Source organism: Lacerta agilis, chromosome 15 (assembly GCF_009819535.1).
Source record: "Lacerta agilis isolate rLacAgi1 chromosome 15, rLacAgi1.pri, whole genome shotgun sequence".
Lineage (NCBI taxonomy): Eukaryota > Metazoa > Chordata > Lepidosauria > Squamata > Lacertidae > Lacerta > Lacerta agilis.
This window is the reverse complement of record NC_046326.1, coordinates 21,586,072-21,609,729: the sequence shown is the minus strand read 5'-3', so window position 1 is coordinate 21,609,729 and position 23,658 is coordinate 21,586,072. Positions and strand designations below refer to the sequence as shown.

Sequence of the window (23,658 nt, the reverse complement as noted above, 5' to 3'; positions counted from 1 at the left end):
AGTAGCTTCGAGAATACTGTCCAACCATCTCATCCTTTGTCGTCCCCCTTCTCCTTGTGCCCTCCATCTTCCCAACATCAGGGTCTTTTCCAGGGAGTCTTCTCTTCTCATGAGGTGGCCAAAGTACTGGAGCCTCAACTTCAGGATCTGTCTTTCTAGTGAGCACTCAGGGCCGATTTCCTTGAGAATGGATAGGTTTGATCTTCTTGCAGTCCATGGGACTCTCAAGAGTCTCCTCCAGCACCATAATTCAAAAGCATCAATTCTTCGGCGATCAGCCTTCTTGATGGTCCAGCTCTCACTTCCGTACATTACTACTGGGAAAACCATAGCTTTAACTATACGGACCTTTGTTGGCAAGGTGATGTCTTTGCTTTTTAAGATGCTGTCTAGGTTTGTCATTGCTTTTCTCCCAAGAAGCAGGCGTCTTCTAATTTCGTGACTGCTCTCACCATCTGCAGTGATCATGGAACCCAAGAAAGTGAAATCTCTCACTGCCTCCATTTCTTCCCCTTCTATTTGCCAGGAGGTGATGGGACCAGTGGCCATGATCTTAGTTTTTTTGATGTTGAGCTTCAGACCATATTTTGCGCTTTCCTCTTTCACCCTCATTAAAAGGTTCTTCAATTCCTCCTCACTTTCTGCCATCAAGGTTGTATCATCAGCATATCTGAGGTTGTTGATATTTTTTCCGGCAATCTTAATTCCGGTTTTGGATTCATCCAGCCCAGCCTTTCGCATGATGAATTCTGCATATAAGTTAAATAAGCAGGGAGACAATATACAGCCTTGTCGTACTCCTTTCCCAATTTTGAACCAATCAGTTATTCCATATCCAGTTCTAACTGTAGCTTCTTGTCCCACATACAGATTTCTCAGGAGACGGATGAGGTGATCAGGCACTCCCATTTCTTTAAGAGCTTTCCATAGTTTGCTGTGGTCGACACAGTCAAATGCTTTTGCGAAGTCAATGAAGCAGAAGTAGATGTTTTTCTGGAACTCTCTAGCTTTCTCCATAATCCAGCGCATGTTTGCAATTTGGTCTCTGGTTCCTCTGCCCCTTCGAAATCCAGCTTGCACTTCTGGGAGTTCTCGGTCCACGTACTGCTTAAGCCTGCCTTGTAGAATTTTAAGCATGACCTTGCTAGCGTGTGAAATGAGTGCAATTGTGCGGTAGTTAGAGCATTCTTTGGCACTGCCCTTCTTTGGGATTGGGATGTAAACTGATCTTCTCCAATCCTCTGGCCACTGCTGAGTTTTCCAAACTTGTTGGCATATTGAGTGTAGCACCTTAACAACATCATCTTTTAGGATTTTAAATAGTTCAGATGGAATATCATCACTTCCACTGGCCTTGTTGTTAGCAAGGCTTTCTAAGGCCCATTTGACTTCACTCTCCAGGATGTCTGGCTCAAGGTCAGCAACCACACTACCTGGGGTGTATGAGACCTCTATATCTTTCTGGTATAGTTCCTCTGTGTATTCTTGTCACCTCTTCTTGATGTCTTCTGCTTCTGTTAGGTCCTTTCCACTTTTGTCCTTAATTGTGGTAATCTTTGTACGAAATGTTCCTTTCATATCTCCAATTTTCTTGAACAGATCTCTGGTTTTTCCCATTCTGTTATTTTCCTCTATTTCTTGGCATTGCTCGTTTAGAAAGGCCCTCTTGTCTCTCCTTGCTATTCTTTGGAAATCTGCATTCAATTTCCTGTATCTTTCACTATCTCCCTCGCATTTTGCTTGCCTTCTCTCCCCGCTATTTTTAAGGCCTCATTGGACAGCCACTTTGCTTTCTTGCATTTCTTTTCATTGGGATGGTTTTCGTTGCTGCCTCCTGTATAATGTTACGAGCCTCCATCCACAGTTCTTCAGGCACTCTATCCACCAAATCTAAGTCCTTAAACCTGTTTTTTCACTTCAACTGTGTATTCATAAGGAATTTGATTAGATTGTATCTTACTGGCCCAGTGGTTTTTCCTACTTTCTTCAGTTTAAGCTGGAATTTTGCTATAAGAAGCTGATGATCAGAGCCACAGTCAGCTCCAGGTCTTGTTTTTGCTGAGTGTATAGAGCTTCTCCATCTTTGGCTGCAGAGAATATAGTCAATCTGATTTCGATGTTGCCCATCTGGTGATGTCCATGTGTAGAGTCGTCTCTTGTGTTGTTGGAAAAGAGTGTTTGTGATGACCAGCTTGTTCTCTTGACAGAACTCTATTAGCCTTTGCCCTGCTTCATTTTGAACTCCAAGGCCAAACTTGCCAGTTGTTCCTTTTATCTCTTGACTCCCTACTTTAGCATTCCAATCCCCTATAATGAGAAGAACATCCTTCTTTGGTGTCATTTCTATAAGGTGTTGTAAGTCTTCATAGAATTGGTCAATTTCAGTTTCTTCAGCACTGGAAGTTGGTGCATAAACTTGGATTACTGTGATGTTAAAAGGACTGCCTTGGATTCGTATCGAGATCAATCTATCATTTTTGAAATTGCATCCCAGTACAGCTTTCGCCACTCTTTTGTTGACTATGAGGGCCACTCCATTTCTTTTACGGGATTCCTGCCCGCTGTAGTAGATATGATAGTCATCTGAACTGAATTCGCCCATTCCCGTCCATTTCAGTTCACTGATGCCTAGGATGTCAATGTTTATTCTTGCCATCTCATTTTTGACCACATCCAGCTTACCAAGGTTCATGGTTCTTACATTCCAGGTTCCTATGCAATACTTTTCTTTACAGCATTGGACTTTCCTTTCGCTTCCAGGCATATCCACAACAATTCTTTGACACCCCCCCAAAATAATAAATATAATAAATAAACAAATATTTAATATGCATTATGAGTTTTGAACGCATATGTCAAACATTGCCGGGTTGCAGAGGCGGCCTGCCAGTCCAGGTATTCATTGCTGCAAAAGACCCCTGCCCAAAACGCTGACAGTCAGTGTATTCAACATTTTGCTGGCTGGATCAAAAGTTGGAAACAACATAAAGTGGGATTTAAAAATAAATAAATTATTGCTTACCTCTAAAACTGCACCCATTGGCTGGGTCAATTTCCCTCCCATCGATTCTGAACACCCAGCGGCCCGGCACGTTGACGTTGGTTGTGTCTTCTATGTTGGCTATATCAGGGCTTCTGGAACCAGGTATGCTGAAAAAGTTGGTGCTATTTCCACCATTGAACCCAGCCTACAATACATAGGGGAGGGGGGATGAGTAAAAGGCTGCAGCTAGAGTTGGCCCACCCATGAGGCAAGGTGAGGTGGTTGCCTCAGGCAGCAGATCCAGCCTCTACTGCAGCTGCATTTTATGTTATTTTGTTCCTTTTAGATCACAGCACACCCCTGTTTTCCAGGGTGATTAGCATTGCACATAAAACTCACCAGGGTTAATATCAGCAGCGTTACAAATATGTTTTCTGTGCCTGGCATTCTATTGTATGATGCAGTTATTAGTAGTTTTATTGCTGTGGTTTTCTGGGGGGGGGTTGTACTTATTTTGGACATTTGCACAAAGTTTCCTTCTGAATATTGGTCACTGACCGTCATCAAGAGATGGATGGACTGATTGATGGAACTCCCATCAGTAGTGATCCAAGACACCCAGAAAGCAATGCAGCGGGGAAGGCAGGTGCAACCTTTTGTGAAGCAGGGTACACTTCGTCAGCTGCGCAGTTATCTTCAGTTGGCAAGCGTATGCATAAGCATGTGTGATATACACACACTTGGGCACCGAGTGGGGGAAATTGCAAAATGCAGTGGAAAATGGAAAGTCCAATAAAAGTAGTCTCTTGCAATTCAAGGAGAGCTTAAGTGGGGAAATAAACACAGTGACTATTCACGAAAGTGGTGCCCCACGATATGCCTCTGATGAAGTGGGCTTCATCTTCTAGCGTCTATCATACAGCTTATGGTGGAACAAATTCGTTAATTTTTCAGTGCTACAAGTCTGCTGTTTTTGCTGCAACAATCCTCTGGAATAAGAACATAAGACGAACGCACTGGATCAGGCCAACAATGGCCCATCTAGTCCAGCATCCTGTTCTCACAGCAGCCAATCAGATGCCTGTGGGAAATTCTTGAGCAAGAACCAAATGCAGGAACCTCTCTTCTTCTGTGGCTTCCAACAACTGGTATTCAGAAGCATTTTTTGTCTCTGTGCTGAAGCAAACACTGAACTTACAGGGAAAGGCCATAGCTCAATGGAACAGCAGCTGTTTTTGTGCTGAAGGTCCTAGGTTCAATCTCCATCATCTGCAGGTAGGGCTGGGAACATCCCCTGCTTGAAACCCTGGAGAGCTGCTTCCAGCCAGCATGGACAATATTGACCTAAATGGACCAGTGATTTGGCTCGGTCTGTTTCTTTGAACCAAACTGAACTGTGAGTAGTGACTCTGCCATTCTATTCCTATTGTGATTCCTATTCCTACTAGTTACATTCCTATGTAGTTACTAGTTACTAGTCCTATTCCTACTAGTTACTAATTCAGTGTATCTGAAGAAGTGTGCATGCACACGAAAGCTCATACCAAGAACAAACATAGTTGGTCTCTAAGGTGCTACTGGAAAGAATTTTTTATTTTATTTTGTTTTGACTATTCCTACTAGCCACAGGACCATCAGGTTTGATGAGCCACAGAGGAATGGATGGATGGATCCAGCTCTTCCTCCAACTCCTTTACTTCTCCCCAACTCCACACTGCCGTATCCATCACTAAGATCTTTGCCTCAGGGCAAGGCACAGGCCAGCTTTTCAAAATGGGCCCTGCCTCCTGTTTCCTCAGGCTGAACATAGCCTCTGGGCCTTGAAGGGGAGGAGGAGAGGAACATGTCCCTTCTTCTCAACTCGGATGCTACAGGTGGAGAAATAAGCAACACGACCCCTCTCTGGAACTTGGGACCTTTTTTGAGGGGGTGTTAGAGACTGTTCTCTACACCCATAGAGCTGCCTGCTTTTTCCTCATGGATGCCAGGCACCAAAATGGTCACTGGAGAAGACAGCCTGTGGAGAGAAACTCAAGTTCCTACCTGAGCCATCACACCACCAAGGCCTGTCAGAGGGTCTCCTCCACTTGCAGTCCCTGTGGTCCAGTTGATTTCCTCATAGTTGAAGATGGCAAACGAGGATGTTCCATCTGAGACCAGGAGAGCCTGGAAGGTGTTCACCTGTTTGAAGCACAGGTGCTTGTTTTAGACAGCGAGATAAATGTTTCCCTTTGGCCAAGCTTTTCCTTCGAGTTTGAATAATTTCTCCAAACAATTTAAAAAACAAAAACAAATAAGTGCAACTTTTTTTATTTATGAAATTAGGGCACAACCTCTTAAGCATGCCAAATTTCAATGTTTTGTTTTCTAGTCCCTAAAAGCCCAACAGCACCTTTAGTTGGCTGAAAACGTTTAGTGCTGAAAACATTTAAATTGGGATATAATCTTGACATTTTGTAAGCAAGACAGAGCAAAGAATTAGTCTGCTCCCCCCCCACCAATGCACACACTCAATTTTCGTTCCGCTGTTGGTTCAACCTCGACAGATGTTGCTCCAACAAAAATATCTTAATTAACCCATTTTTGTACTTTGTATGTCCTATAGATGGCAGTGTTAGAATAAGCACTGGAAAACATGACTAAAACTTTGTTCTGGAACTTCTGGTATCAGTCTTCCCACCATCACATTTTTATCCATACAAGCGTTATCTTATTTGGTTACCTTCCCTATTCAGATAGTATAATAATGCAAACCCTGGCTTTTGTAGAACAGTAAACAGGATTTTGCACCAAAACCAAGGGGACAGAATATGTTGGCCATTGATTTGTTTGGTTATTTAAATTTAGAAGACCTTTCTACTTGGGAGAGAAAAGAAAAGGGCCTGGGAATTAATCTAATAGAGAATAGATTTCAAAGCCACAACCAGAAGAGGCTGGTCTGGTCTGAATGTGCCCTTCTTTAATAATAATAATAATAATAATAATAATAATAATAATAGAACAAGACATTCCTATTTTCATTGGAGAAATGTTGGAGGGTATACAATTTAAGTTTGAGAAGTTTCAACAATTAAAACAAATGCTATATTAGATAGGCCTGGTAATGCTTCAACTGCAATAAGCCCATTGATAGTCTATGTGTTTTGCCCTGGTAGTATCCTAAAAAAAGAAGACTGGGCAGTCCATAATGTGCAAGTTAAAAGGTGGCAGCAGTAAGCATAGCTGTCTGGATATGTCCCCCTGGGACTTGTCTCACTGGGATGCAGAGTGGTCAGGCTAACGAATCAATGCCTGTTAAAGCTGCTTTAAAGTCTCCTCATGCAATTGGAAGTTCAAAATACAAAATCACAGAATATTAAAATAGTCCAGCAGATGATACATCAAAAAGCGGCCGCTCAGAGCCGCATGCTCAGCCAGAGTTAAAATAGCTCCACTTTGGAGAATTAAATGCATGAGATTCCAATTTGCATCGGGTCGGGATACTGCCCAGTGCCTGGAAGAGGCCCAATTTCAAAGCAATTTTGGCAGTGTGTAACTTCTCCTTTTATGGCCCCTCCATGACATGTGTTTTATAGAACCTCCTATTTCAGCCACCATAAAAGTGGGCCCAGCGGACCAGCTCTCTCCTCCCTCCGGCCGGCATCCTTAATTCCCCTGACTTTAATGGAATGATTAAACCAAGAACCAATTTGGCCCAATAAATCTAAAACCCACACTAGTGAAGCAAATGCTCCTCTTAACTTATGAAGCCATTTCTCTTGACTTGTATTTTTGGGTGGAAAGGTGGAGAAAGAGTTGGGTGCCTGCCTGGCTTTTATAGCCCATCAGCTGATGATGATGATGTTTTTCAGCCCAATCAATACATACACTGATGTTTGCCCAACCACTTTCCAGTATGATAAGGTAAGCACAAAAAGGACATTTCCTCCCCCACCCCCCTTTTTTTGCAATGTCCTTCAGAAGATGTGTTGGGACAAAGGTGAGATCTGGACCAGAGATGACATGTTTGCAGCTGACATCCTTAACTAGAGGTGTCCCCACTAAACAAATAAAGCCCCCCCCCCCAACCACCAATTTCACAGTCACAGTCACATTGACACTATACATTTAAAGCACATGGTGTCTCTCAAAGAATTCTTGGAACTGCAGTTTAGCTCTCGCAGAACTGCATTTCCCAGCGCCCTTAACCAACTACAGTTGGTTTTGAGGATGGAAGGTGCTATCAATGCATGGTGTGAGATGTGGTGAGCAGCAGGGCTTATTCCCCAATAACTCTGCATAGAACTGCAGGCTTCGTTGCAATGAACTTCAGCTGGATCATGTTCAGTTTATATCACCGACCTCATTTATTGAGATATCCCACCTTTTCACTCAGCAGACCCACAACATTTCCTTCCGTTCCCCAGGCTGGAACACCACAGGGAAAACTCAGCGGTTGCACAGAAGCAGTAAAGTAGCTGCACCCTGCTTCCAGTTTATCAGCTCCAGACCTTGTGCTTGGAGCTGCCAAGCGCTGCCAGGGCTCAAACTGGGAAGCTTTGCATCTCTGTGCAGCTGGGGTGAGTCACTGAACACCAAGGATGCAACATCGGCTTAGGCAGTGAGGTACCCTCATGTCCTGGGGCTGACTCCAGCCAGCCAACTGCTTCCCCATTTTCAGCAGCCTGGGTTCCAGCTGTTTGGCTCTGCCAGGCAGTAGCACTGAAGGAAGAAACCAACCCAAGCCCCAGCACCATGTCCGGGTCTGAACCACAGCTTGAGAACATCAGCTCAGTGACTCTTGAGTCAGGGACTTCTGAATGGGGACCTCCAGTGTCTATACCCCCATGCCAGCATCTTCCCTGCCCAAGGAACCAATTTCCCCTGTGGCAGAGACCACTTTGCTATCTTGATTTGTCAACATAGGCAACAATTGTGGAGGGAACTGTCAGAAAGGAGGAGGAGGAGAAGGAGTTCTGGGCTCCAAACCAATGCCCTGCCCCTTTTAAGATCTTCCACTTCTTAAAGAAAGGGCAGAGCCTGGCTCTGGAAACATAACAGCTTTTAGCCCGCTGTTGGACTTTGTTGAAATACTTTGCTTACTAGGGGATGCATCCAGTGTTCTCTGAGCACCAGCACAAGGGCTCTTGCACATGAGTATTCATGTTGAGCAACAGAAGAATCCAATGCAGCAGGTGCACTAGCGGGAATTCATTGTGCAACAGATTGTGAAGTCTATTGCACAAAAAAGTCGCCAGAAATCTGCTCATGAGTTTTCTTTCAGAAAACCATTCTGCAAGGGTACAAACAAAAACCATTTGATGTTGGGGAAAAGGCAAAGTTGCTACAAGTTCCATTGAAAGGGATGAATGCCCCCCGCCGCCGCCTTAAGTGTCCACCCTCTTTTATATTCTGTATGTAAATCTTAAGTGTCTTTTCCTCGTTGTTTTGTGTGAAGGATGGTGCCATTCAAAACAAATTGCACTGCGTCGCAAATGCAATTCCCTCTCCCCGAAACAATCCATGCTTCCTCCACGTTGCTGCCTCCTCCAGACATTTTGAATTGAGTGAGAATGAGATTGGTAAAGGTCGTTTCAGAAAAGGCAAAGAAGCAAGAAGGAGCATGCCCTTTGGTTACAGCTGATTTGAAAGTCTGTTGCTTCAGAGCACAGCCACAGTTTCCCAGTGGAGACAGCAGGGGAAACAAACAAAACAACCACATCTGTCCCCCCTGGAAAACAAAACCGTGGCCCAGTTTAGTAGGGGCATCTCATGATGCTTCATTTGGGCATCATGTAAGTTGATCAGGTTTGAAAAATGGCTGAAAGTTGTATTGGGTCAAACACCTGACCAGAGCTCAATGGTAGAAGATATGCATTGCATGCAAAAGCTGAGGCTGCTGAAGAGACCAGAGACCATCTTGGCAGTGAGTCCCGGAAGACCTGCTCCCTGTCTTGCAGGCCTTTTCCCACCTGGCCTGGGAGGGGAGGGCCTGGACTGACTCCAGCTACAAAAGCTGAGGCTACAGAACAGACTCTTGGGCTGGTGTATTGTTTACAGGGCACATTGATGTTGTTAGTTTTCTATATCTTTATTTTAAAACTTGTTATTTCTGTGGAAATAGTTCCTTTCAGTTGTGTATTTTTTGTTTTGTTTATAATTACTTTTGTTATGTTGTAGTTACATACAGCCCCCCACTTATGTTCTGGGCTCCATGCAAATAACTGAAATAGCGTAAGGGGGGGAGCACCTCAATTTAATAGGGAGGGCACGCAGGGAGGAGAGAGAGAGAGAGAGACTCACAGGTGCCTGGCAGCCTTCCCTCGCTTGGGGCTGCTGCTCCAAGCCTTCTCTCCAATCCTTCACATCACAGCAAGTGAGTGACCAAGAACAACTTCTGGGCAGCAGCCCCAAGCAAGGGAAGGCACAGCATTTCAATCAATTTATTTATTTTGTGGCGACTTGCATAAAAGCAGCCACATGCAAGTAGAACATACATAACTGGGGGGAGGCCTGTATGTGATTTTTTCATGTTGTAAGATGCCTTGAGCATGGTTTGAACTGTGGAAAGGCAGCATGCAAATAACATTATGTATTTGTTATGTATGCAGATGGTCCCAGGTTCAACCCCTCCTTCCTTCCTTTATTCATTCATTCATTCATTCATTCATTCACTATAGGCGGTTACAGAAGCATCAAACAGCATCTCATGCAAGCTTGCTCTGGGTCTCTTTCAGTATTCAGTTAATCACTAATATAGTATATAAATTACTGAGATTAACAAAGCAGAGTATTTTTTTATTAGTGTGGGAAAATGTTTTGCGTCCCACCTTCATCAGCTGCCAAAATATTTTGCCACGTTGATAAAAAAGACGCTTTGCTAATCACAGTAGCACGCACACAATATTAGCATTATATTTGTGTTTTCCACGCAACAACGTAAAATAAGTGGAGATACACATATATATACACACCCACACCCACAGTAATGCAATCAAATGTGATGTGGCATAAAAATCAGATTCAAAATTACTATTGGGATCAAAGAGTGGAGAATATGACATAAGAGCTAGAGCAGATAGAAAAGGTCACAACAAGATTTTAAAGGATGGTTGGAGGTTTGAAAGGTCATTACTGGCTTCCAAAAGGACATTAGAGGAAGCAGCAGGTGGTCCTCTGTGAGGAGGGCCGTCTGCAACTGGGGAGCCATCATCTAACAGAACGCTCTGCACCAGCCACCCACGACTGCCCATCTAGTGATGGCACCTGTAGAAGGCTTTCTGACAAAGACCTCAGGGTCTTTGTAGGTACATGGGAGAAGAGGAAGAGATCTTTCAGATATTGTTCCAAGCCATGAAGGCCCTTAAAGGTCAACACCAGTCCTTTGAACTGGACTGTGAGCCAGTGAAGATGGCAAAGTGCTGGTGTGATATGTTTGCAACACAAGAAGTCCCTGTTAGGAATCTCACAGCCATACCCTTGACTGAATTTTCCAGGCTGTTTTCAAAGGTAGCCCCAGGTGCAACACAGTGTGATGATCTAAACAGGAGATCACCAGGCAAGGTGGGATCCTAGCTGGTGTATTAGCCTAAGCTAGTAGAAGGCATCCCAAACTAGAGAGGCCACTTGTGTCTCTAATGACACAGAGGGGTCACTGAGAATTCCAAACTAAGAACCTTTACAGTGAATGCAACCTTCTCCAGAACAGGTTGAGACACTATTCACCTGGGCAGATAAACAGCCCACTCAAAGTAACTACCCTCTGACTGGTGTGGATTGAGTTTCAAGTTATTGGCCCTCATACAGTCCATTACCTTATCAAGGCACAAAAATGAAATAGATCAGGTATGGCTAATCTGTGGACCTCCAAATAATCTTGGACTTCCATCATCCCCAGTCAGCATGACACTAGGCAAAGATGAAGTCCAACATCATCAAGAGGGACATAGGTCAGCTGCCTCTGGGCTAGGTAGGTTGATAGTCCAATACTGGGCCAAGATGGACTAATGATTCAGCAGACTGAAATGATATAATCATTCATATGATCTCTAAATGAGCTGCTATTATGCTGTTCATCATAAGATACAGTGGTACCTTGGGTTACAAACTTAATCATTCCGGAAGTCCGTTCTTAACTCAAAGTGTTCTTAACCCGAGGCACGCATTCCCTACATAGGCCTCCCACGGCCCTGGAACAGGAATTGTGTTTGTATCCCGGGGCAAAGTTTGCAACCCGGGACACCTACTTCCAGGTTTGTGGAGTTTGTAACCTGAAGCATTTGTAACCTGAAGCGTTTGTAACTGTACAACAAGGACAGCAGAACAAGATTCTTGCCTGTTAGTCTTTCATATGTGCTTTTTTGTGATGAAACTCACTGTTATAGAGTGCACAGTTTGTTGCCCATGGCAGCCATTTTGTCCTGGCACCCATGACACTTTTATCAAGGTTGGAGTACTGCACCAAATCTCAATCTCTCTCTCTCTCTCTCTCTCTCTCTCTCTCTCTCTCTCACACACACACACACACACACACACACACACAGCCAATCAAATATGTCCTCTGCATCATTTGAATCTTTAAAATAGTCAAATACAAAAATAAATAAATAAGCCAATCAAAAGCAAACACAAAGCGGAAAGAAAATACTAGTTATACTCAGAGTAGACTCATTGGCATTAATAGACATGACTAATTTACATCTATTAATGTCAGTGGGTCTACTCTGAGTTGAAGCTAAGTGGATACGACCCATAAACACACCACTCGATGATGCCACCTTTATTAGATTGTGTCCTCTCTCAACCAACCAAACCCTTGTGTTGTGGGTGGGGATGATTGGAAAAGCCACAACACCCTAATGGTTGGTCCCTTGATTCTTGGTGTAATCAAGCCAATGGAATGCAAGCTAGATGGATTAAGGGACCTATATATGTCCATGCACATGACCCAGAGCTTCCTCTTTTGGTGCGTGCATCGGAACACCCTCCCACCTCTCCCTACTTTTAGGGCTTGTAAGCTTGACCTTGCTATGCTGCCGTGTGTCGTCTGTCGTTGCAACAGGGGCATGGCAGGAATTTTCCCCACTTGGCTGATTGGCTGGTGCCATTTGGGTTTTTGCCTGCCGCAATGCCGCATAGCAAATTGTCACAACTTGTAAGGTTGCAGATAGGCTCTGGTTCACATCCCTATGTGAAGGTTATTCCGTTAAAGGAATCCATGGACTCAATGGTCAATGGTCAACCCTGAGAGGGGTTGTGCCTGTGCCAGAGCCCAGGGGGACATCTGGGAGGTGGACTAGCATGTCCCCAGCTTTCCGCTATTCCAGTGTTCACCCTGGGCTGACCTATGCTGGTGCCCTGGGTCAGCGCTACCTGCAACGCTGCAGGGAGCTAGTCGAACCAGAGCCTATGCAACCACTCACTTGCTGTAATCAATAAAGTTGTGGCCTAAATTCTGCCAAAAACCAAACCAAAATTTGAGTCTTGTCTGAATTTATTTAAGGGGGAGGTTTAAAGGTTTAAACATGCAAATATTCAACATCTATAAGATGTGTGGGTAGTTCTGGTCTCTGCACTAGCGACTGGGGAACAGTGCCCCCTCCCCTGATAATATCAGCATTAGTTGCAATCAATGAATGAGCATTGCAGCCAACTGCGATCAATCCCCTCTTTGACTGGAGCTTGATTTTTGTGGTGATAGCGTTGCAAATGGCCCTCTTTCATTTTTTCCCCTTCTATGCTTTTAAGAACCCTGTTGGGATTTTTGTGCGGCGGTTAGGTTCTTTTGGACACACAAGCAAACAACCTTCATTTCTGAAATGGCCCTCCTTCCCCGCCTGCTCCGATTAACATCACAGAGGAGAAACTCCATCTGTGCTTACTTACATTTAAAAGCCATAAAGTTCTGGAAATCAGATCAGTCGCTTGGGCCAAAACATTTTTTTTTAATGGGGAGGGGGGGCTATTTCCTTCTCCCAAAACACAGGCTTTAAGATGATGGATGGCAGCCAAAGATTAATTCATTGTGGCAGAGGGGACACTGAAGGTGGGCTACACACTCATACATATATATCTATAGATATATACACCTTCATTTATATACTGTATCTGGAAGATCTCTCTTGGTTCCATTAAATATCCACTGGGGACCAGTTGCCGACTCGAGAGACTGGCTGGGCTTACTAGGTCAAACAGCATTTTCATTCAGGTACTGCCCCTGACAACAGCACTTACCCTTTTCCCACCCTGGAACCTACAATTTAGATGAAGCCTCTCTTCAATAGAGAGACACACTATCAAGTTGTTAAAGGCCGGGGCACACTAAGTGAAAATGCTAATGGGCTCGAAATGAGCAAAGCTGAGAAGCTGGGCTCCAGGCTTCTGCAGTAACTTAAGCAGAGCCTCTGGAAAGTGACTTGTGGAGGAAAAGCACAGAATTAATAGCCTTAAAAAACTTTAGAAACAGCAAGCAGACGAGTGACCAGTTGACATTAAGAGAGCAGTACAAGATTTAGCAGAGGCTTTTATTCGAGACAGTTTAATTACAAGTGTTCTGACCAGACGTGGTAAACCCATGCCCCAACTTGGCATCACTGAGCCTCGTTCAGTAACTTGTGGGCACAACGCTGTCCCGGGAAGAAATCAAGGGAAGATATCGACATTTCAAACGCTCGGCGACCTTTCAAGATTGACTTCAAATGGAATTGCCACTGAATTCTGCTTACAGACATCTTTTAAAACCATGGATTTTAAGCACACACCATCGATGCATTTCAGATGCTCAGGATGCAAGGCAGATCCAAAACGGATCCACTTTGGACTTTGTAACACCTCCAGGGCCCAGCACGTTGTCATGAGATTAATCACCACATGCCAAGGACTGAAACAGAGGTGGGAGAACTAGTGGTTCTGCAGATGTTGTTGGGATCGATTCTCATTGTCCCAGATCACTGGCCATTTTGACGGGGACTGATGTGAGTTGGAGTCCAACCATCTCTGGAGAACCACAGGTTCCCTTCTCTGGCCTAGAAGGGCTTGCCTCTGCTGCAGAATTATTGCCACAAACTGGGTACTCTTGTAGCTTTACTATCAGCTTTGCATTCAATTACTGCTTTACAATTTAGCACATGAAACCCATGTATGGTTCCATCACTTCCGATGCTCTCACATACAGGTTTTTTTGAATATATAGACGTCTTGTGCAAGTCCTGAGAAGACAACGTGAATTCCTACCAGTGACGTAACATGGGTTGCCAGTGCCTGGGGTGGGACAAGTGTAGTCCCCCCCCCCCCCCGATTGGGCAGCTGAGGTAGGGGCGTGTGCTGGGGGGGGGCACAAACAGAGCCCACACAGAGGGTGAATGGAGCCCACCTCCAAGAGGCTCATCACCTGCTGCCTCCATCCACCTGCCCACTAGACCAACCTGTCTGTCATTACATCTCAACTGCCAGGGCTCTGTGCCTGTTGTGGAGGCACTTGGTTGGGTCCTCTCAAAATGTGAGCCTGGGGTCACGGCCCCCTCTACACCCCCCACACGATTCCTACTGCACAATCATGCAACAAACTCCTGCTCCCCATAGGTAAGATCAGCAAACGTATGTGCATATTTTGTACTTATTGCTATACAGAAGTGGCCTCCTTTTGGGAGTTTAGTGTTGGCTCCTATTCAGAACATGCACTTTGACAAAAAGAAGAAGAAGAAGAGTTTGGATTTGATATCCCGCTTTATCACTACCCGAAGGAGTCTCAAAGCGGCTAACATTCTCCTTCCCCTTCCTCCCCCAAAACGAACACTCTGTGAGGTGAGTGAGGCTGAGAGACTTCAAAGAAGTGTAACTAGCCCAAGATTACCCAGCAGCTGCATGTGGAGGAGGGGAGACGCAAACCCGGTTCACCAGATTATGAGTCTACTGCTCTTAACCACTACACCACACTTTCTCATGGTAGAGCCTCTCTCTGGCATAGAGGTGGTCACAGGTTCAATCCCTGGCATCTCTGGGGTAGGGCTGGGATAGACTCCCGCCTGAAACCCTGGAGAACCCCTCCCAGGTAGTGTAGATGGTACAGAGCGAGATGACTCAGCATGACACAGCATGAAGCAGCTTCCTAAATTCCTCCACTGTGAAATAATTCTAAACTTGTTTTTAGTACATCCCATCCCATCAATGTTCCACCCTTACCGGGGTTGTGCTGCTGCCTCCGTAGAAGGTGACCTCTTCCCAAGTAGCAACAAAAATGGACACAGCGTTGAACGATGGCAGGTTCTTGAAATACTTCCGGATATCTTTGGAGACCTTCTTGAGGAGATCAGGATCCGTGGTCTCCCGGTAATAGACTTCCCCTCGGATGCCGTTGTGGACGTCTGCCCAGAAAGGAGCGATAAAAGCCCGCCCGTCAGCCAGGGGGAAAGACTCTGGTGTGAACTGGCTGACCAGCACATTAAAGGAAACAACGCCATTGTTGTTGACCTGCGAGGGAAAGTGGAATGGTTTGATTTAAGCCAGTGGAAGCCTTGGCAGCGAGAGGCAGAAATGTCAGCTAAAAATTATGCTTGCGTAGGTTGAGTCGGTGGCAGAGGCTGGGCTATGCAATTACGGGTTGTAAATAGGGCTATATTTCTAGGCTCCTCTGCGGCCTTCATCTCACCCTGAGGCTGGGATAGAATTGAGGTTCAAAAACCCACAGAGAAATGAAACCCAGAGGTCACCCCCCACCCCTGGAAATTTCCATACTCTGCATTCTCCTCATCACCACCTTTTCACAGAATACGCACCAAAGCAGACTAGTCTAAAGAGATTTGTGGGAATTAACTTCTGGGGAAGTTGTATGCTTCCAATTTATGGTGCGTAGTCAGCTCCGTTAGAAGCTAGTTTCCCATGGGGAAACAACCAGACATTTACCTCTGCCCACATCACTTTCTAAAGTGGTAACATCCACCAAGAGCTTCACCGCACAATTCTGCTTTGCTGTTGGAGCCTCCTTGGGACTACACCACATCTAACTAAAGGTTGAGGATCTCTAGTTAACTAGAGAGATGGGGAGCCAGAAGGAACCAGAAGGTGGAAAAGGCCCTCTATCTGAGACCTCAGAGAGTTTCTTGCTGGTCAGAGTACAGAATCCTGGGTTGGATGGGCCTGTGGCCCAACTCAGCGTAAGACAGCTGAGGTCTCTTTCTGCACATTGTGCCCATGTATTTGCTCACCCCTTGACCCCGCACTAAAGAGGTAATTTTTTTTTAGTTTTTTCAACCACCACCATGGGAGATCAAGTCAGCCGAACAGCTCATCTGCTAAACAAACAAACAAAACAAAACAAATAAAGATGCAAAAAAAATAAAAAAAAATCCCCAAAGCTGGAACGAAATAAATAATCTTCATTTTCCTGCAGCTGCTCCCTCCATACGCTTGTTGCGTGTCATGCAACAGGAATAATGTCCGACGTGTCAAGGCCCTCGCGTCTCTCTGGTGTTTAATCACCTGCAAAAGGCAATTTATTGCCTTTTATATCCCTGCCCCCACGAACATTAGCCCATTAAATATACCTCTGACTTTCTTAATCATAAAACCTATCAGTTCATGAAATCTAAGAACTTGTCAGGAGGGATCCCATAAATCTTCCTCTGCCCTGAAATGCTGGAGGAAAGCTGTGTTTAAAATGCAGACGTTAATGGCGGGGAAAATGAATAATAGGGTCCGGCGGCTTCCGCAGCCCCAGCCCTGTACTTACAAAAATGGTTCGATATGGGACTCCGAAGAAGATGAATGGGAAGGACAGCTTGATCTCCGGGGAGCTGCCGTCATCCACTTTGGGCGTTTTGGTGTCGTTGGGCCAGAACGGATACAAAATTGCCATGGCCTGAGCTGTAATTGGGACATACGTTCTATTATTCAAATGCCAGCCCCACTGCGTTGCGCTCACCATTGGCACACAATCAGAACCATCTCATTTCCCTCGCCCTGAAAACCCCTTTAATATTAAAAAAAACGAACAAGTGAAATGGCTAACCGTCCACTAAAATGCACCTGCATCTGCGGTAAGTCGTTGCTGGTAATTTAGAATGACGCACGCATTCACTATACTCAGGCAAGATATAAGGACCAGCAAAAGTGAGACCTGTGGACCTTAGAGCAGACACATGCAAATTCAGACACACACACACACACACCCCAGTGCCCCTGTTTTCCAGGGACACTCCCGGATTTACAGAAGCTGTCCCGGTTTCTGATTTGGTCCCAGAATGCCCTGCTTTTCCTTAGGACGTCCCTATTTTCATGGGAGAAATGTTGGAGGGTATGGAGTTATGCGACCCCCTGAGCCAAGAAGACATCTGAAGACAGCCCTGTATAGGGAAGTTATTTGTTTATTGCTTTATTATGTTATTATATCTGTTGGAAGCTGCTCAGAGTGGCTGGGGCAACCCAGTCAGATGGGCGGGGGTATAAATAGTGTTGTTGTTGTTGTTGTTGTTGTTGTTGTTAAATAGGATGTCCCTATTTTCATCAGAGAAATGTTAGAGGGTATGAGATATGTCCTTAATGTCAGTCATGACAATTGATTTCAGTGGGTCTACTCTGAGTAGGCAGGACGAGATTGGATATAACCCTTGAAGTTTGTCTGATCTGCCATGTTTAAAGTTATTTTTCACATTGATTTAAGCTAAGCTGGGTGGCAAACCTCCAGTTGCTCATATAAGGCCCAAGCCTGAACACTGATACAAGTTTGCAGATGTTCCCGGAGAAACCACTTGCTAAAATGGCCTTGTTGGCAAAGGCGAAATGGCAACAGCTCTATCCTGAAACATTCCCATGATGGGCAGAAACCCCCTGCTCACACAACATCAACTGAATTCTATCTGCTTGGCTGAGGTTTCTTTCCCTGATGTTTTTACATGAGGGGATAATGCCGTCTCAGCTAGAAAAGAACTTTGCTGCCCTCGTTATAGTCAATGAATGCTCAGCCGAGCCTCCAAAGGCAAAACAATTCGCCCTCTGTTTAAGATTCTTTGCTGCAGTCCTATGTTAAGTTTCATATGGGCGCCTACCAGGGCCGCATGGAGACCTTTAGAGGCCCTAAGCACTGAAAAGGTTATGGATCCCCCAGGTGCAATTCAAAGTAAGAACAATAGTTAACCGTATAAAGTAAAAAAAATGAAATAACAATAAAGTATTAGATTAATTGTAGCACTAGGGTTGCCAGGTCTGCTTCCAAAAAATAGTGAACAAGCGGGGGGTGGGGTAGTGTTAAATTAAATTAAATTATATATTTTCTTACAAACATTTTAACACGTATTAAAATACCATTTCATCATAAAGCTTTTGAATAAAAAAAATGACCAATATTTTGTGGGGAAAAATAGTGAACATAATGTGAGAAAGTGGATTGTCCACTCAAATAGTGGGCACCTGGCAACCCTATGAAGCACATAAAAGGACCTGATGTTCTTGCATTATTTCCATCTGCGTTAGTAGGATGTCCCCCTGTTTTAAGTGGGGATAAGTAATTGAAAAGAGAATGGAAGACAGGGGGAAAGTGTGGAGTGTAAAGAAATCTAACAAAGTTCTGATTTCCCTCATGATGCCTGCTCAAAAAAAATAATCACATTTTTTAATATATATATATAAAAATCTCATTTTGTGTGTGTGCACTCTTTCATTGAAGGTGCTTTAAGCATGTGCTTAAATGGAGATTAATGGAGAAATATCTGCAGAAACTGAAGAACTGGCCAATGAAATATGAACTTTTTTAAAGGAGTGGAATGGTTTTGGACAGTATCTGGTGTATAATATTTTTGTCACGCACCTGCTGAATCGTTCTAACCTACACAGAATGGAAGGAGTAAAAATGTTGTTGCTTTTTCATTATTGTTATTGGTGTTTTTGCTGGGAAGGTGCCCAGAGTGGCTGGGGAAACCCAGCCAGATGGGCGGGGTATAAATAAATAATAATTATTATTAGCCTAGAATGGCTTATTGGGTCATCCAGCACTGGCACCTTCCCACTGTGTGTTCCTGGATTTTGAGAAAAGTAGAGTCCTTGTGGCTGTCCTCCTGCTCTTTGGCCTTCCAGCTGTACTTGTCTTAACAATTCGATAAGAACACCTAAAGGCCAAAATTCGGGATGGAAGGATCTGCCTTCCTGGATTTCATTCACTTGCTTTCTCATTTTTCCAGCCTTAAATTCAGTTCTCCACATTTTACAGCTATTTGCAGATTTTATTTCTTTCTTTCCTTTTTTAAAAAATACCTCTTGAAAATTCATTGGTTTTAGTACAAATTATTCCTAATAATCACATTTTTATATGCACTTCTGACTTATTTTGCAAGCAATCTTCCCTGCCTTAACACATTTCTGTATATTATTTTCACTAATGTTTACATTTTTGTGCACACTTTCCCCCAGGAAAGCTGGAGAACTGCCTCACAAAATTCAGAGCAGTGCGAATGTCAAAGGCTTAGCTGTGTTTCAGTGGACATATTGCTTTGGAAAGTGCAGATTTGATGGGTTGGCATGCTGAATCCAATCTCTCCACAATCCCTGGCCACAACCTCAGGGCCCTTCGCCCTTTTCTGAATCACATTACGCATTCCCACCTCTGCTTTCAGCCACGGCGAGGTCGACATGCAATGTCATTTCTCCTAATTTGCTAAATGCTGCAATGGCAGGTAGAGTCGCCAGGTCCTGACCCAGATTCAGGGTCTGGGCCTCCTCACAGTTTCTGAAAGACCTGAGTTCTTTTCGCACAACGAGGTGTGTACTAGGAATGCAGGCATGTATGTGTGTGTATGTGTGTGTGTGTCTGTCTGTAGAGGGGATCACCGGGACTGTATCTGGTGGCTCCATTTCTGCCACAACACTGGTTGGTGACTAGGCCCGTGGCTTGAATCAAAAGGTGCCACCCTGATAGAAAAGCATTTTCAGCCCACAGAAAAGAAATTATGAGTCCGAATCAAAAGAGGTCCTCCCCATTTTGCACAAGTTCTTGAGCAAGGGGAGCTGCAACAAATATTGCAGTGTGGTGTTTCTGTTCCAGCGTCCAGCCAGTCATTCCCTCTTCCAATACATTTCATCCTACACCCTCTCCTCATCTCCAACTCCTCATCTCCAACTCCCCATTTCCCTTCTCTTCCCCAACAGATACTCAGTATTCTGTGGGCTCTGAGCATGCTGTTTAGGGGCCGGGCAGGCTGCCTCTTTGGGTAGAGAAAACTATAGAGATAACCAGCCTTTGTTGAAGCCTTTAGCATGCATTGGGCTAGTGAATCTGGTTAGAGAATGGCCTTTACTTTTTGCACATCGAGAGATGCTGGTAGGTAAGAGAATAATAAAGTTGTTTATTTCAGGAAATATACTGAACTTGGACAGAAAGGTTTCCAGTTCTAGTCCCACTAACTAGTCTAGAGAGGAATAAGGCAGCCATGCTTGCTCCCTTTGTTCTCAGAGGATAGTATGAAGATGACCTCTCATCCAGAGGCCTGAGAGAGAGACGTGTGAGGAGAAGGAGGAGGAAGTTGTAAACAGGATGCAACCTGAGACATATCAGGGCAAACAAGAAAGAGATAAGAGAAGTAAGCTGATAGGTTAAAGGTACAGGGATAGTCTGGGAATGTGGAAGGGCCTCGCGCTATCTGCCTTAACCCCATGTAAAGCCCTCTTCGGCAAGCTGAGTTGCACCCAAACTTCCAACAAAAGCCCTTCGGCTTGGCACCACGACAGGAATGAAGGATCTGTTTGAGAAACATTTGTGAAAGAGGGCAACTGTCCTGGCTCTGGAGATCGGTTACAAGGACTTGAGATCATTGAAATAAATAAATGGCCCAGCTCAGCAGGATGCAGGCTCCACCCTCTGCTGTGATGAGGGAAATCCCTGGTCTCCCTGGAGCTTCCCCTCCCATTCTCCAGGCAAATACGGTCTCTCAATCCCATCAGCATCAGAGGCACAGCTGGTGGTGACAAGAGGGAGAGCCTTTTTTGTGGCTGCCCCCAGATTGTGGAATTCCCTCTCAAGAGAGGTTCGACAGGCTCCCTCCTCGTTGCCTTTCCTCTGGTAGGCTCAGACCTTCCTGTTCTGGCAGGCCAGACAATATTGACCACTTGCAGCTGGTATTTCGGTATCTGAATTGCTGGTGCTAAAAGCGTTTTATTGTATTTTAACTAGGGTCTTCAGCTACGCTTTTAAAATTACTTTGTGTTTTATAATGATGCTTTTAAAATTTTGTGAGTTGCCTTGAATCCCATCTTGGGAGAAAGGTGGGATAGCCATGCATTAAATAAATAAGGCCCTTGTGGGAAATGTATCGTGTTTTTTTTTCATATTTGTGTCCAGGCAAACTGTGGATGAAGGGACGGTAAACTCCCATAGGGTAGCGCCTTGCCGAATTTCTAACAACTTGGAATTAAGGTTAAGGTGCTTGCATGTGCTTAAAAAAGAATTGATAGGATCTACAGGGCCTCAAAAAAATTCTTATTGTCAGCCCTAGCAGTAGATTTGGCCAATTACCAGAGCAGGGTAAGGATTTGAATAGGGGTGGGGGGGACCTCAGACCCAGGGCCTGAATGCAGCCCTCCAGGTGTCTCTATTTGGCCCTGGGGAATCTCCCCAAGAAACGGCCCTTGCCCACCTGGCTTCACTCCTTCCTTGGGTGGTTTAGCCCGGCTGGAATGTGTCCTTGAACCCTCATCATGCCTACTGCTTCCTTGGATGCCTGATAGAGCGAGGTTATGCAGGGTATGTAGAAACTAACCAACCATGCAAATGCAAGAATTACATTTCTCCTCCACCCACTTTGCTTCTGGGTGCACTCAGCATCGGCATGTGGCCCCCAGTCTGTAGAACCGAATGGCGAAAATGACCTGGAAGGCCTGTAAAGGTCATCTTGGTAGCCCACATAACCCTGGGACTATGCTATTCACTGCAATATGTTCATCCGCTTGCTTTGAGAGATGCTACTTGGCTTGGCTTTGATGCCATGCTTATCTGCTGACTTGGGATGCTTGGCTATTGGCCTTGGGAGGGGAGCTACCCATAAGGCTTGGATGCCTGCCACCTAGGCCTTCATTGGTCAGGTGGACCGATAGAAATTTCTGGCCAAACTGACGTATGATGTTTTCTGTATAAGTAACGCTTAACATGCTAGCCTCTCGTGGGCAGTCATGACAAACGTTTGCTATTTCGGGGGTTGCCCCGAGTCTGTAAAGGCAGGAAGGTCTCTGGCATTGCATTGTAAGTTTTCACTTTTCTAAAATAAAGCACTAGGATTGACCTCTCTAGCATTTTTGACCCCTGCACCAAACCACTCGCACAAGCTCTCCTTTGGGCCTGTGGATGAAGACACCCAGAAAGCTCCCCAGAATGGAATGTGGCTCCCTGGCTAAAAATGGTTCCCCATCCCTGGATTAGGAAGTGTTAGACCAGACCTGGGGATACCAGGGTTCGAATCCCCACTTAACCAGGAAGCTCACACAGGGTGCTATGAGAATAAACCAGGCATAGGCAAACTCGGCCCTCCAGATGTTTTGGGACTACAACTTCCATCATCCCTGACCACTGGTCCTGTTAGCTAGGGATGATGGGAGTTGTAGTCCCAAAACATCGAGTTTGCCTATGCCTGGGATAGACTAAGAGGGGAGAACTGTTGGCAGTGAGATGTAACTCAGCCCACACTGGAGGCTGATGTGTCTGCACACAAAATAGCAGAGAGAGTTGGGGGGAACACCTCCAGACTTCCTAGACTGGCCTTTAACCTTTGTTGCCCTTCCTTCAGGCTAGACTGATACTCTTATGGTTGCTGGCCTCATTTCCTACTTTCCTCTTCTTCACTTCTCAACTTGCGAGACGAGGAGCCTTTTGTGTATTTGTTGCTGAGATGCAAAAGCAGGTGCAACTCGTAGCATTCTCTCTTCTTAACTTAGTTAGAACTAGGATATTTCCCACCAAGCATGTATTTCCTGCAATAAATGCAGCTTCCTCGCCTTCCTAAACCCAGAGTCTCAGTGAACTTACAGTATATCAAAGGTAAAGTGTTCTCCTGCAACAGTGATTTGGTTTTAAGTTCAATTTCTGCTGGTGCATTTCAACTCCAAATGCCACCAAGAACCACATGTGACATGCTGAGCACCCTGGAAGAATGCTGGGCTCCCCACAAAAGCAATTTAATAAGTTAATAATCAGCCCATCCTCTACTCTAATCCCCTTAATACCACCCCAAAGCTATTGTCTAACCTCAGCAGAGATGCTCCTTAGCAGAAATTGCTCACTCCTTCTCTTTGCTCGCTGCCACACCATTCTAAGCTATCATGCACAGGAATGGGAGTGGGTGGGTGGAGAAATTAAATTGCATTTAAAGGTGAATCTACCCAATCCACACTCTCTGAAACTGCATGAACTTAAACGCAGCCATCCTTTGAAAACTGCACTTCTCCAAATCTTGCAATGCATTTTCTCAAACCCAGTAATGTGTACCAAAATTTAAAAGGAGAATAAGCACAGGGTGTGGTACAGTGTGAACTGAAATGCACATATTCCTGAAAGCAACACGGAAAAATGAATTATATCAGGGAACATTGCTTTGCAAAAATGTGTATATTAGGAGAAATTTTCCACTAAAGTGCTGATGAATTTACACAAGGACTCTTTCCGGGGAAAGAAAAATCCACAAGCTGAGGTGGAAATGCAGAGAACCCAAGAAAACCCATAACTG

At 44.8% G+C, this 23,658-nt stretch overlaps 1 protein-coding gene across 1 annotated transcript in view; it reads right to left on the bottom strand.

Annotated features, from left to right (window-relative positions):
- Window positions 1-23,658, bottom strand: part of TECTA (tectorin alpha) — a 113,319-nt gene that overhangs the window by 54,098 nt on the left and 35,563 nt on the right. Inside the window, 4 exon segments of the mRNA XM_033172655.1 lie at window positions 3,023-3,188; window positions 5,027-5,164; window positions 15,143-15,430; window positions 16,689-16,822. Of these exon segments, the coding sequence (XP_033028546.1) occupies window positions 3,023-3,188; window positions 5,027-5,164; window positions 15,143-15,430; window positions 16,689-16,822 (726 nt within the window).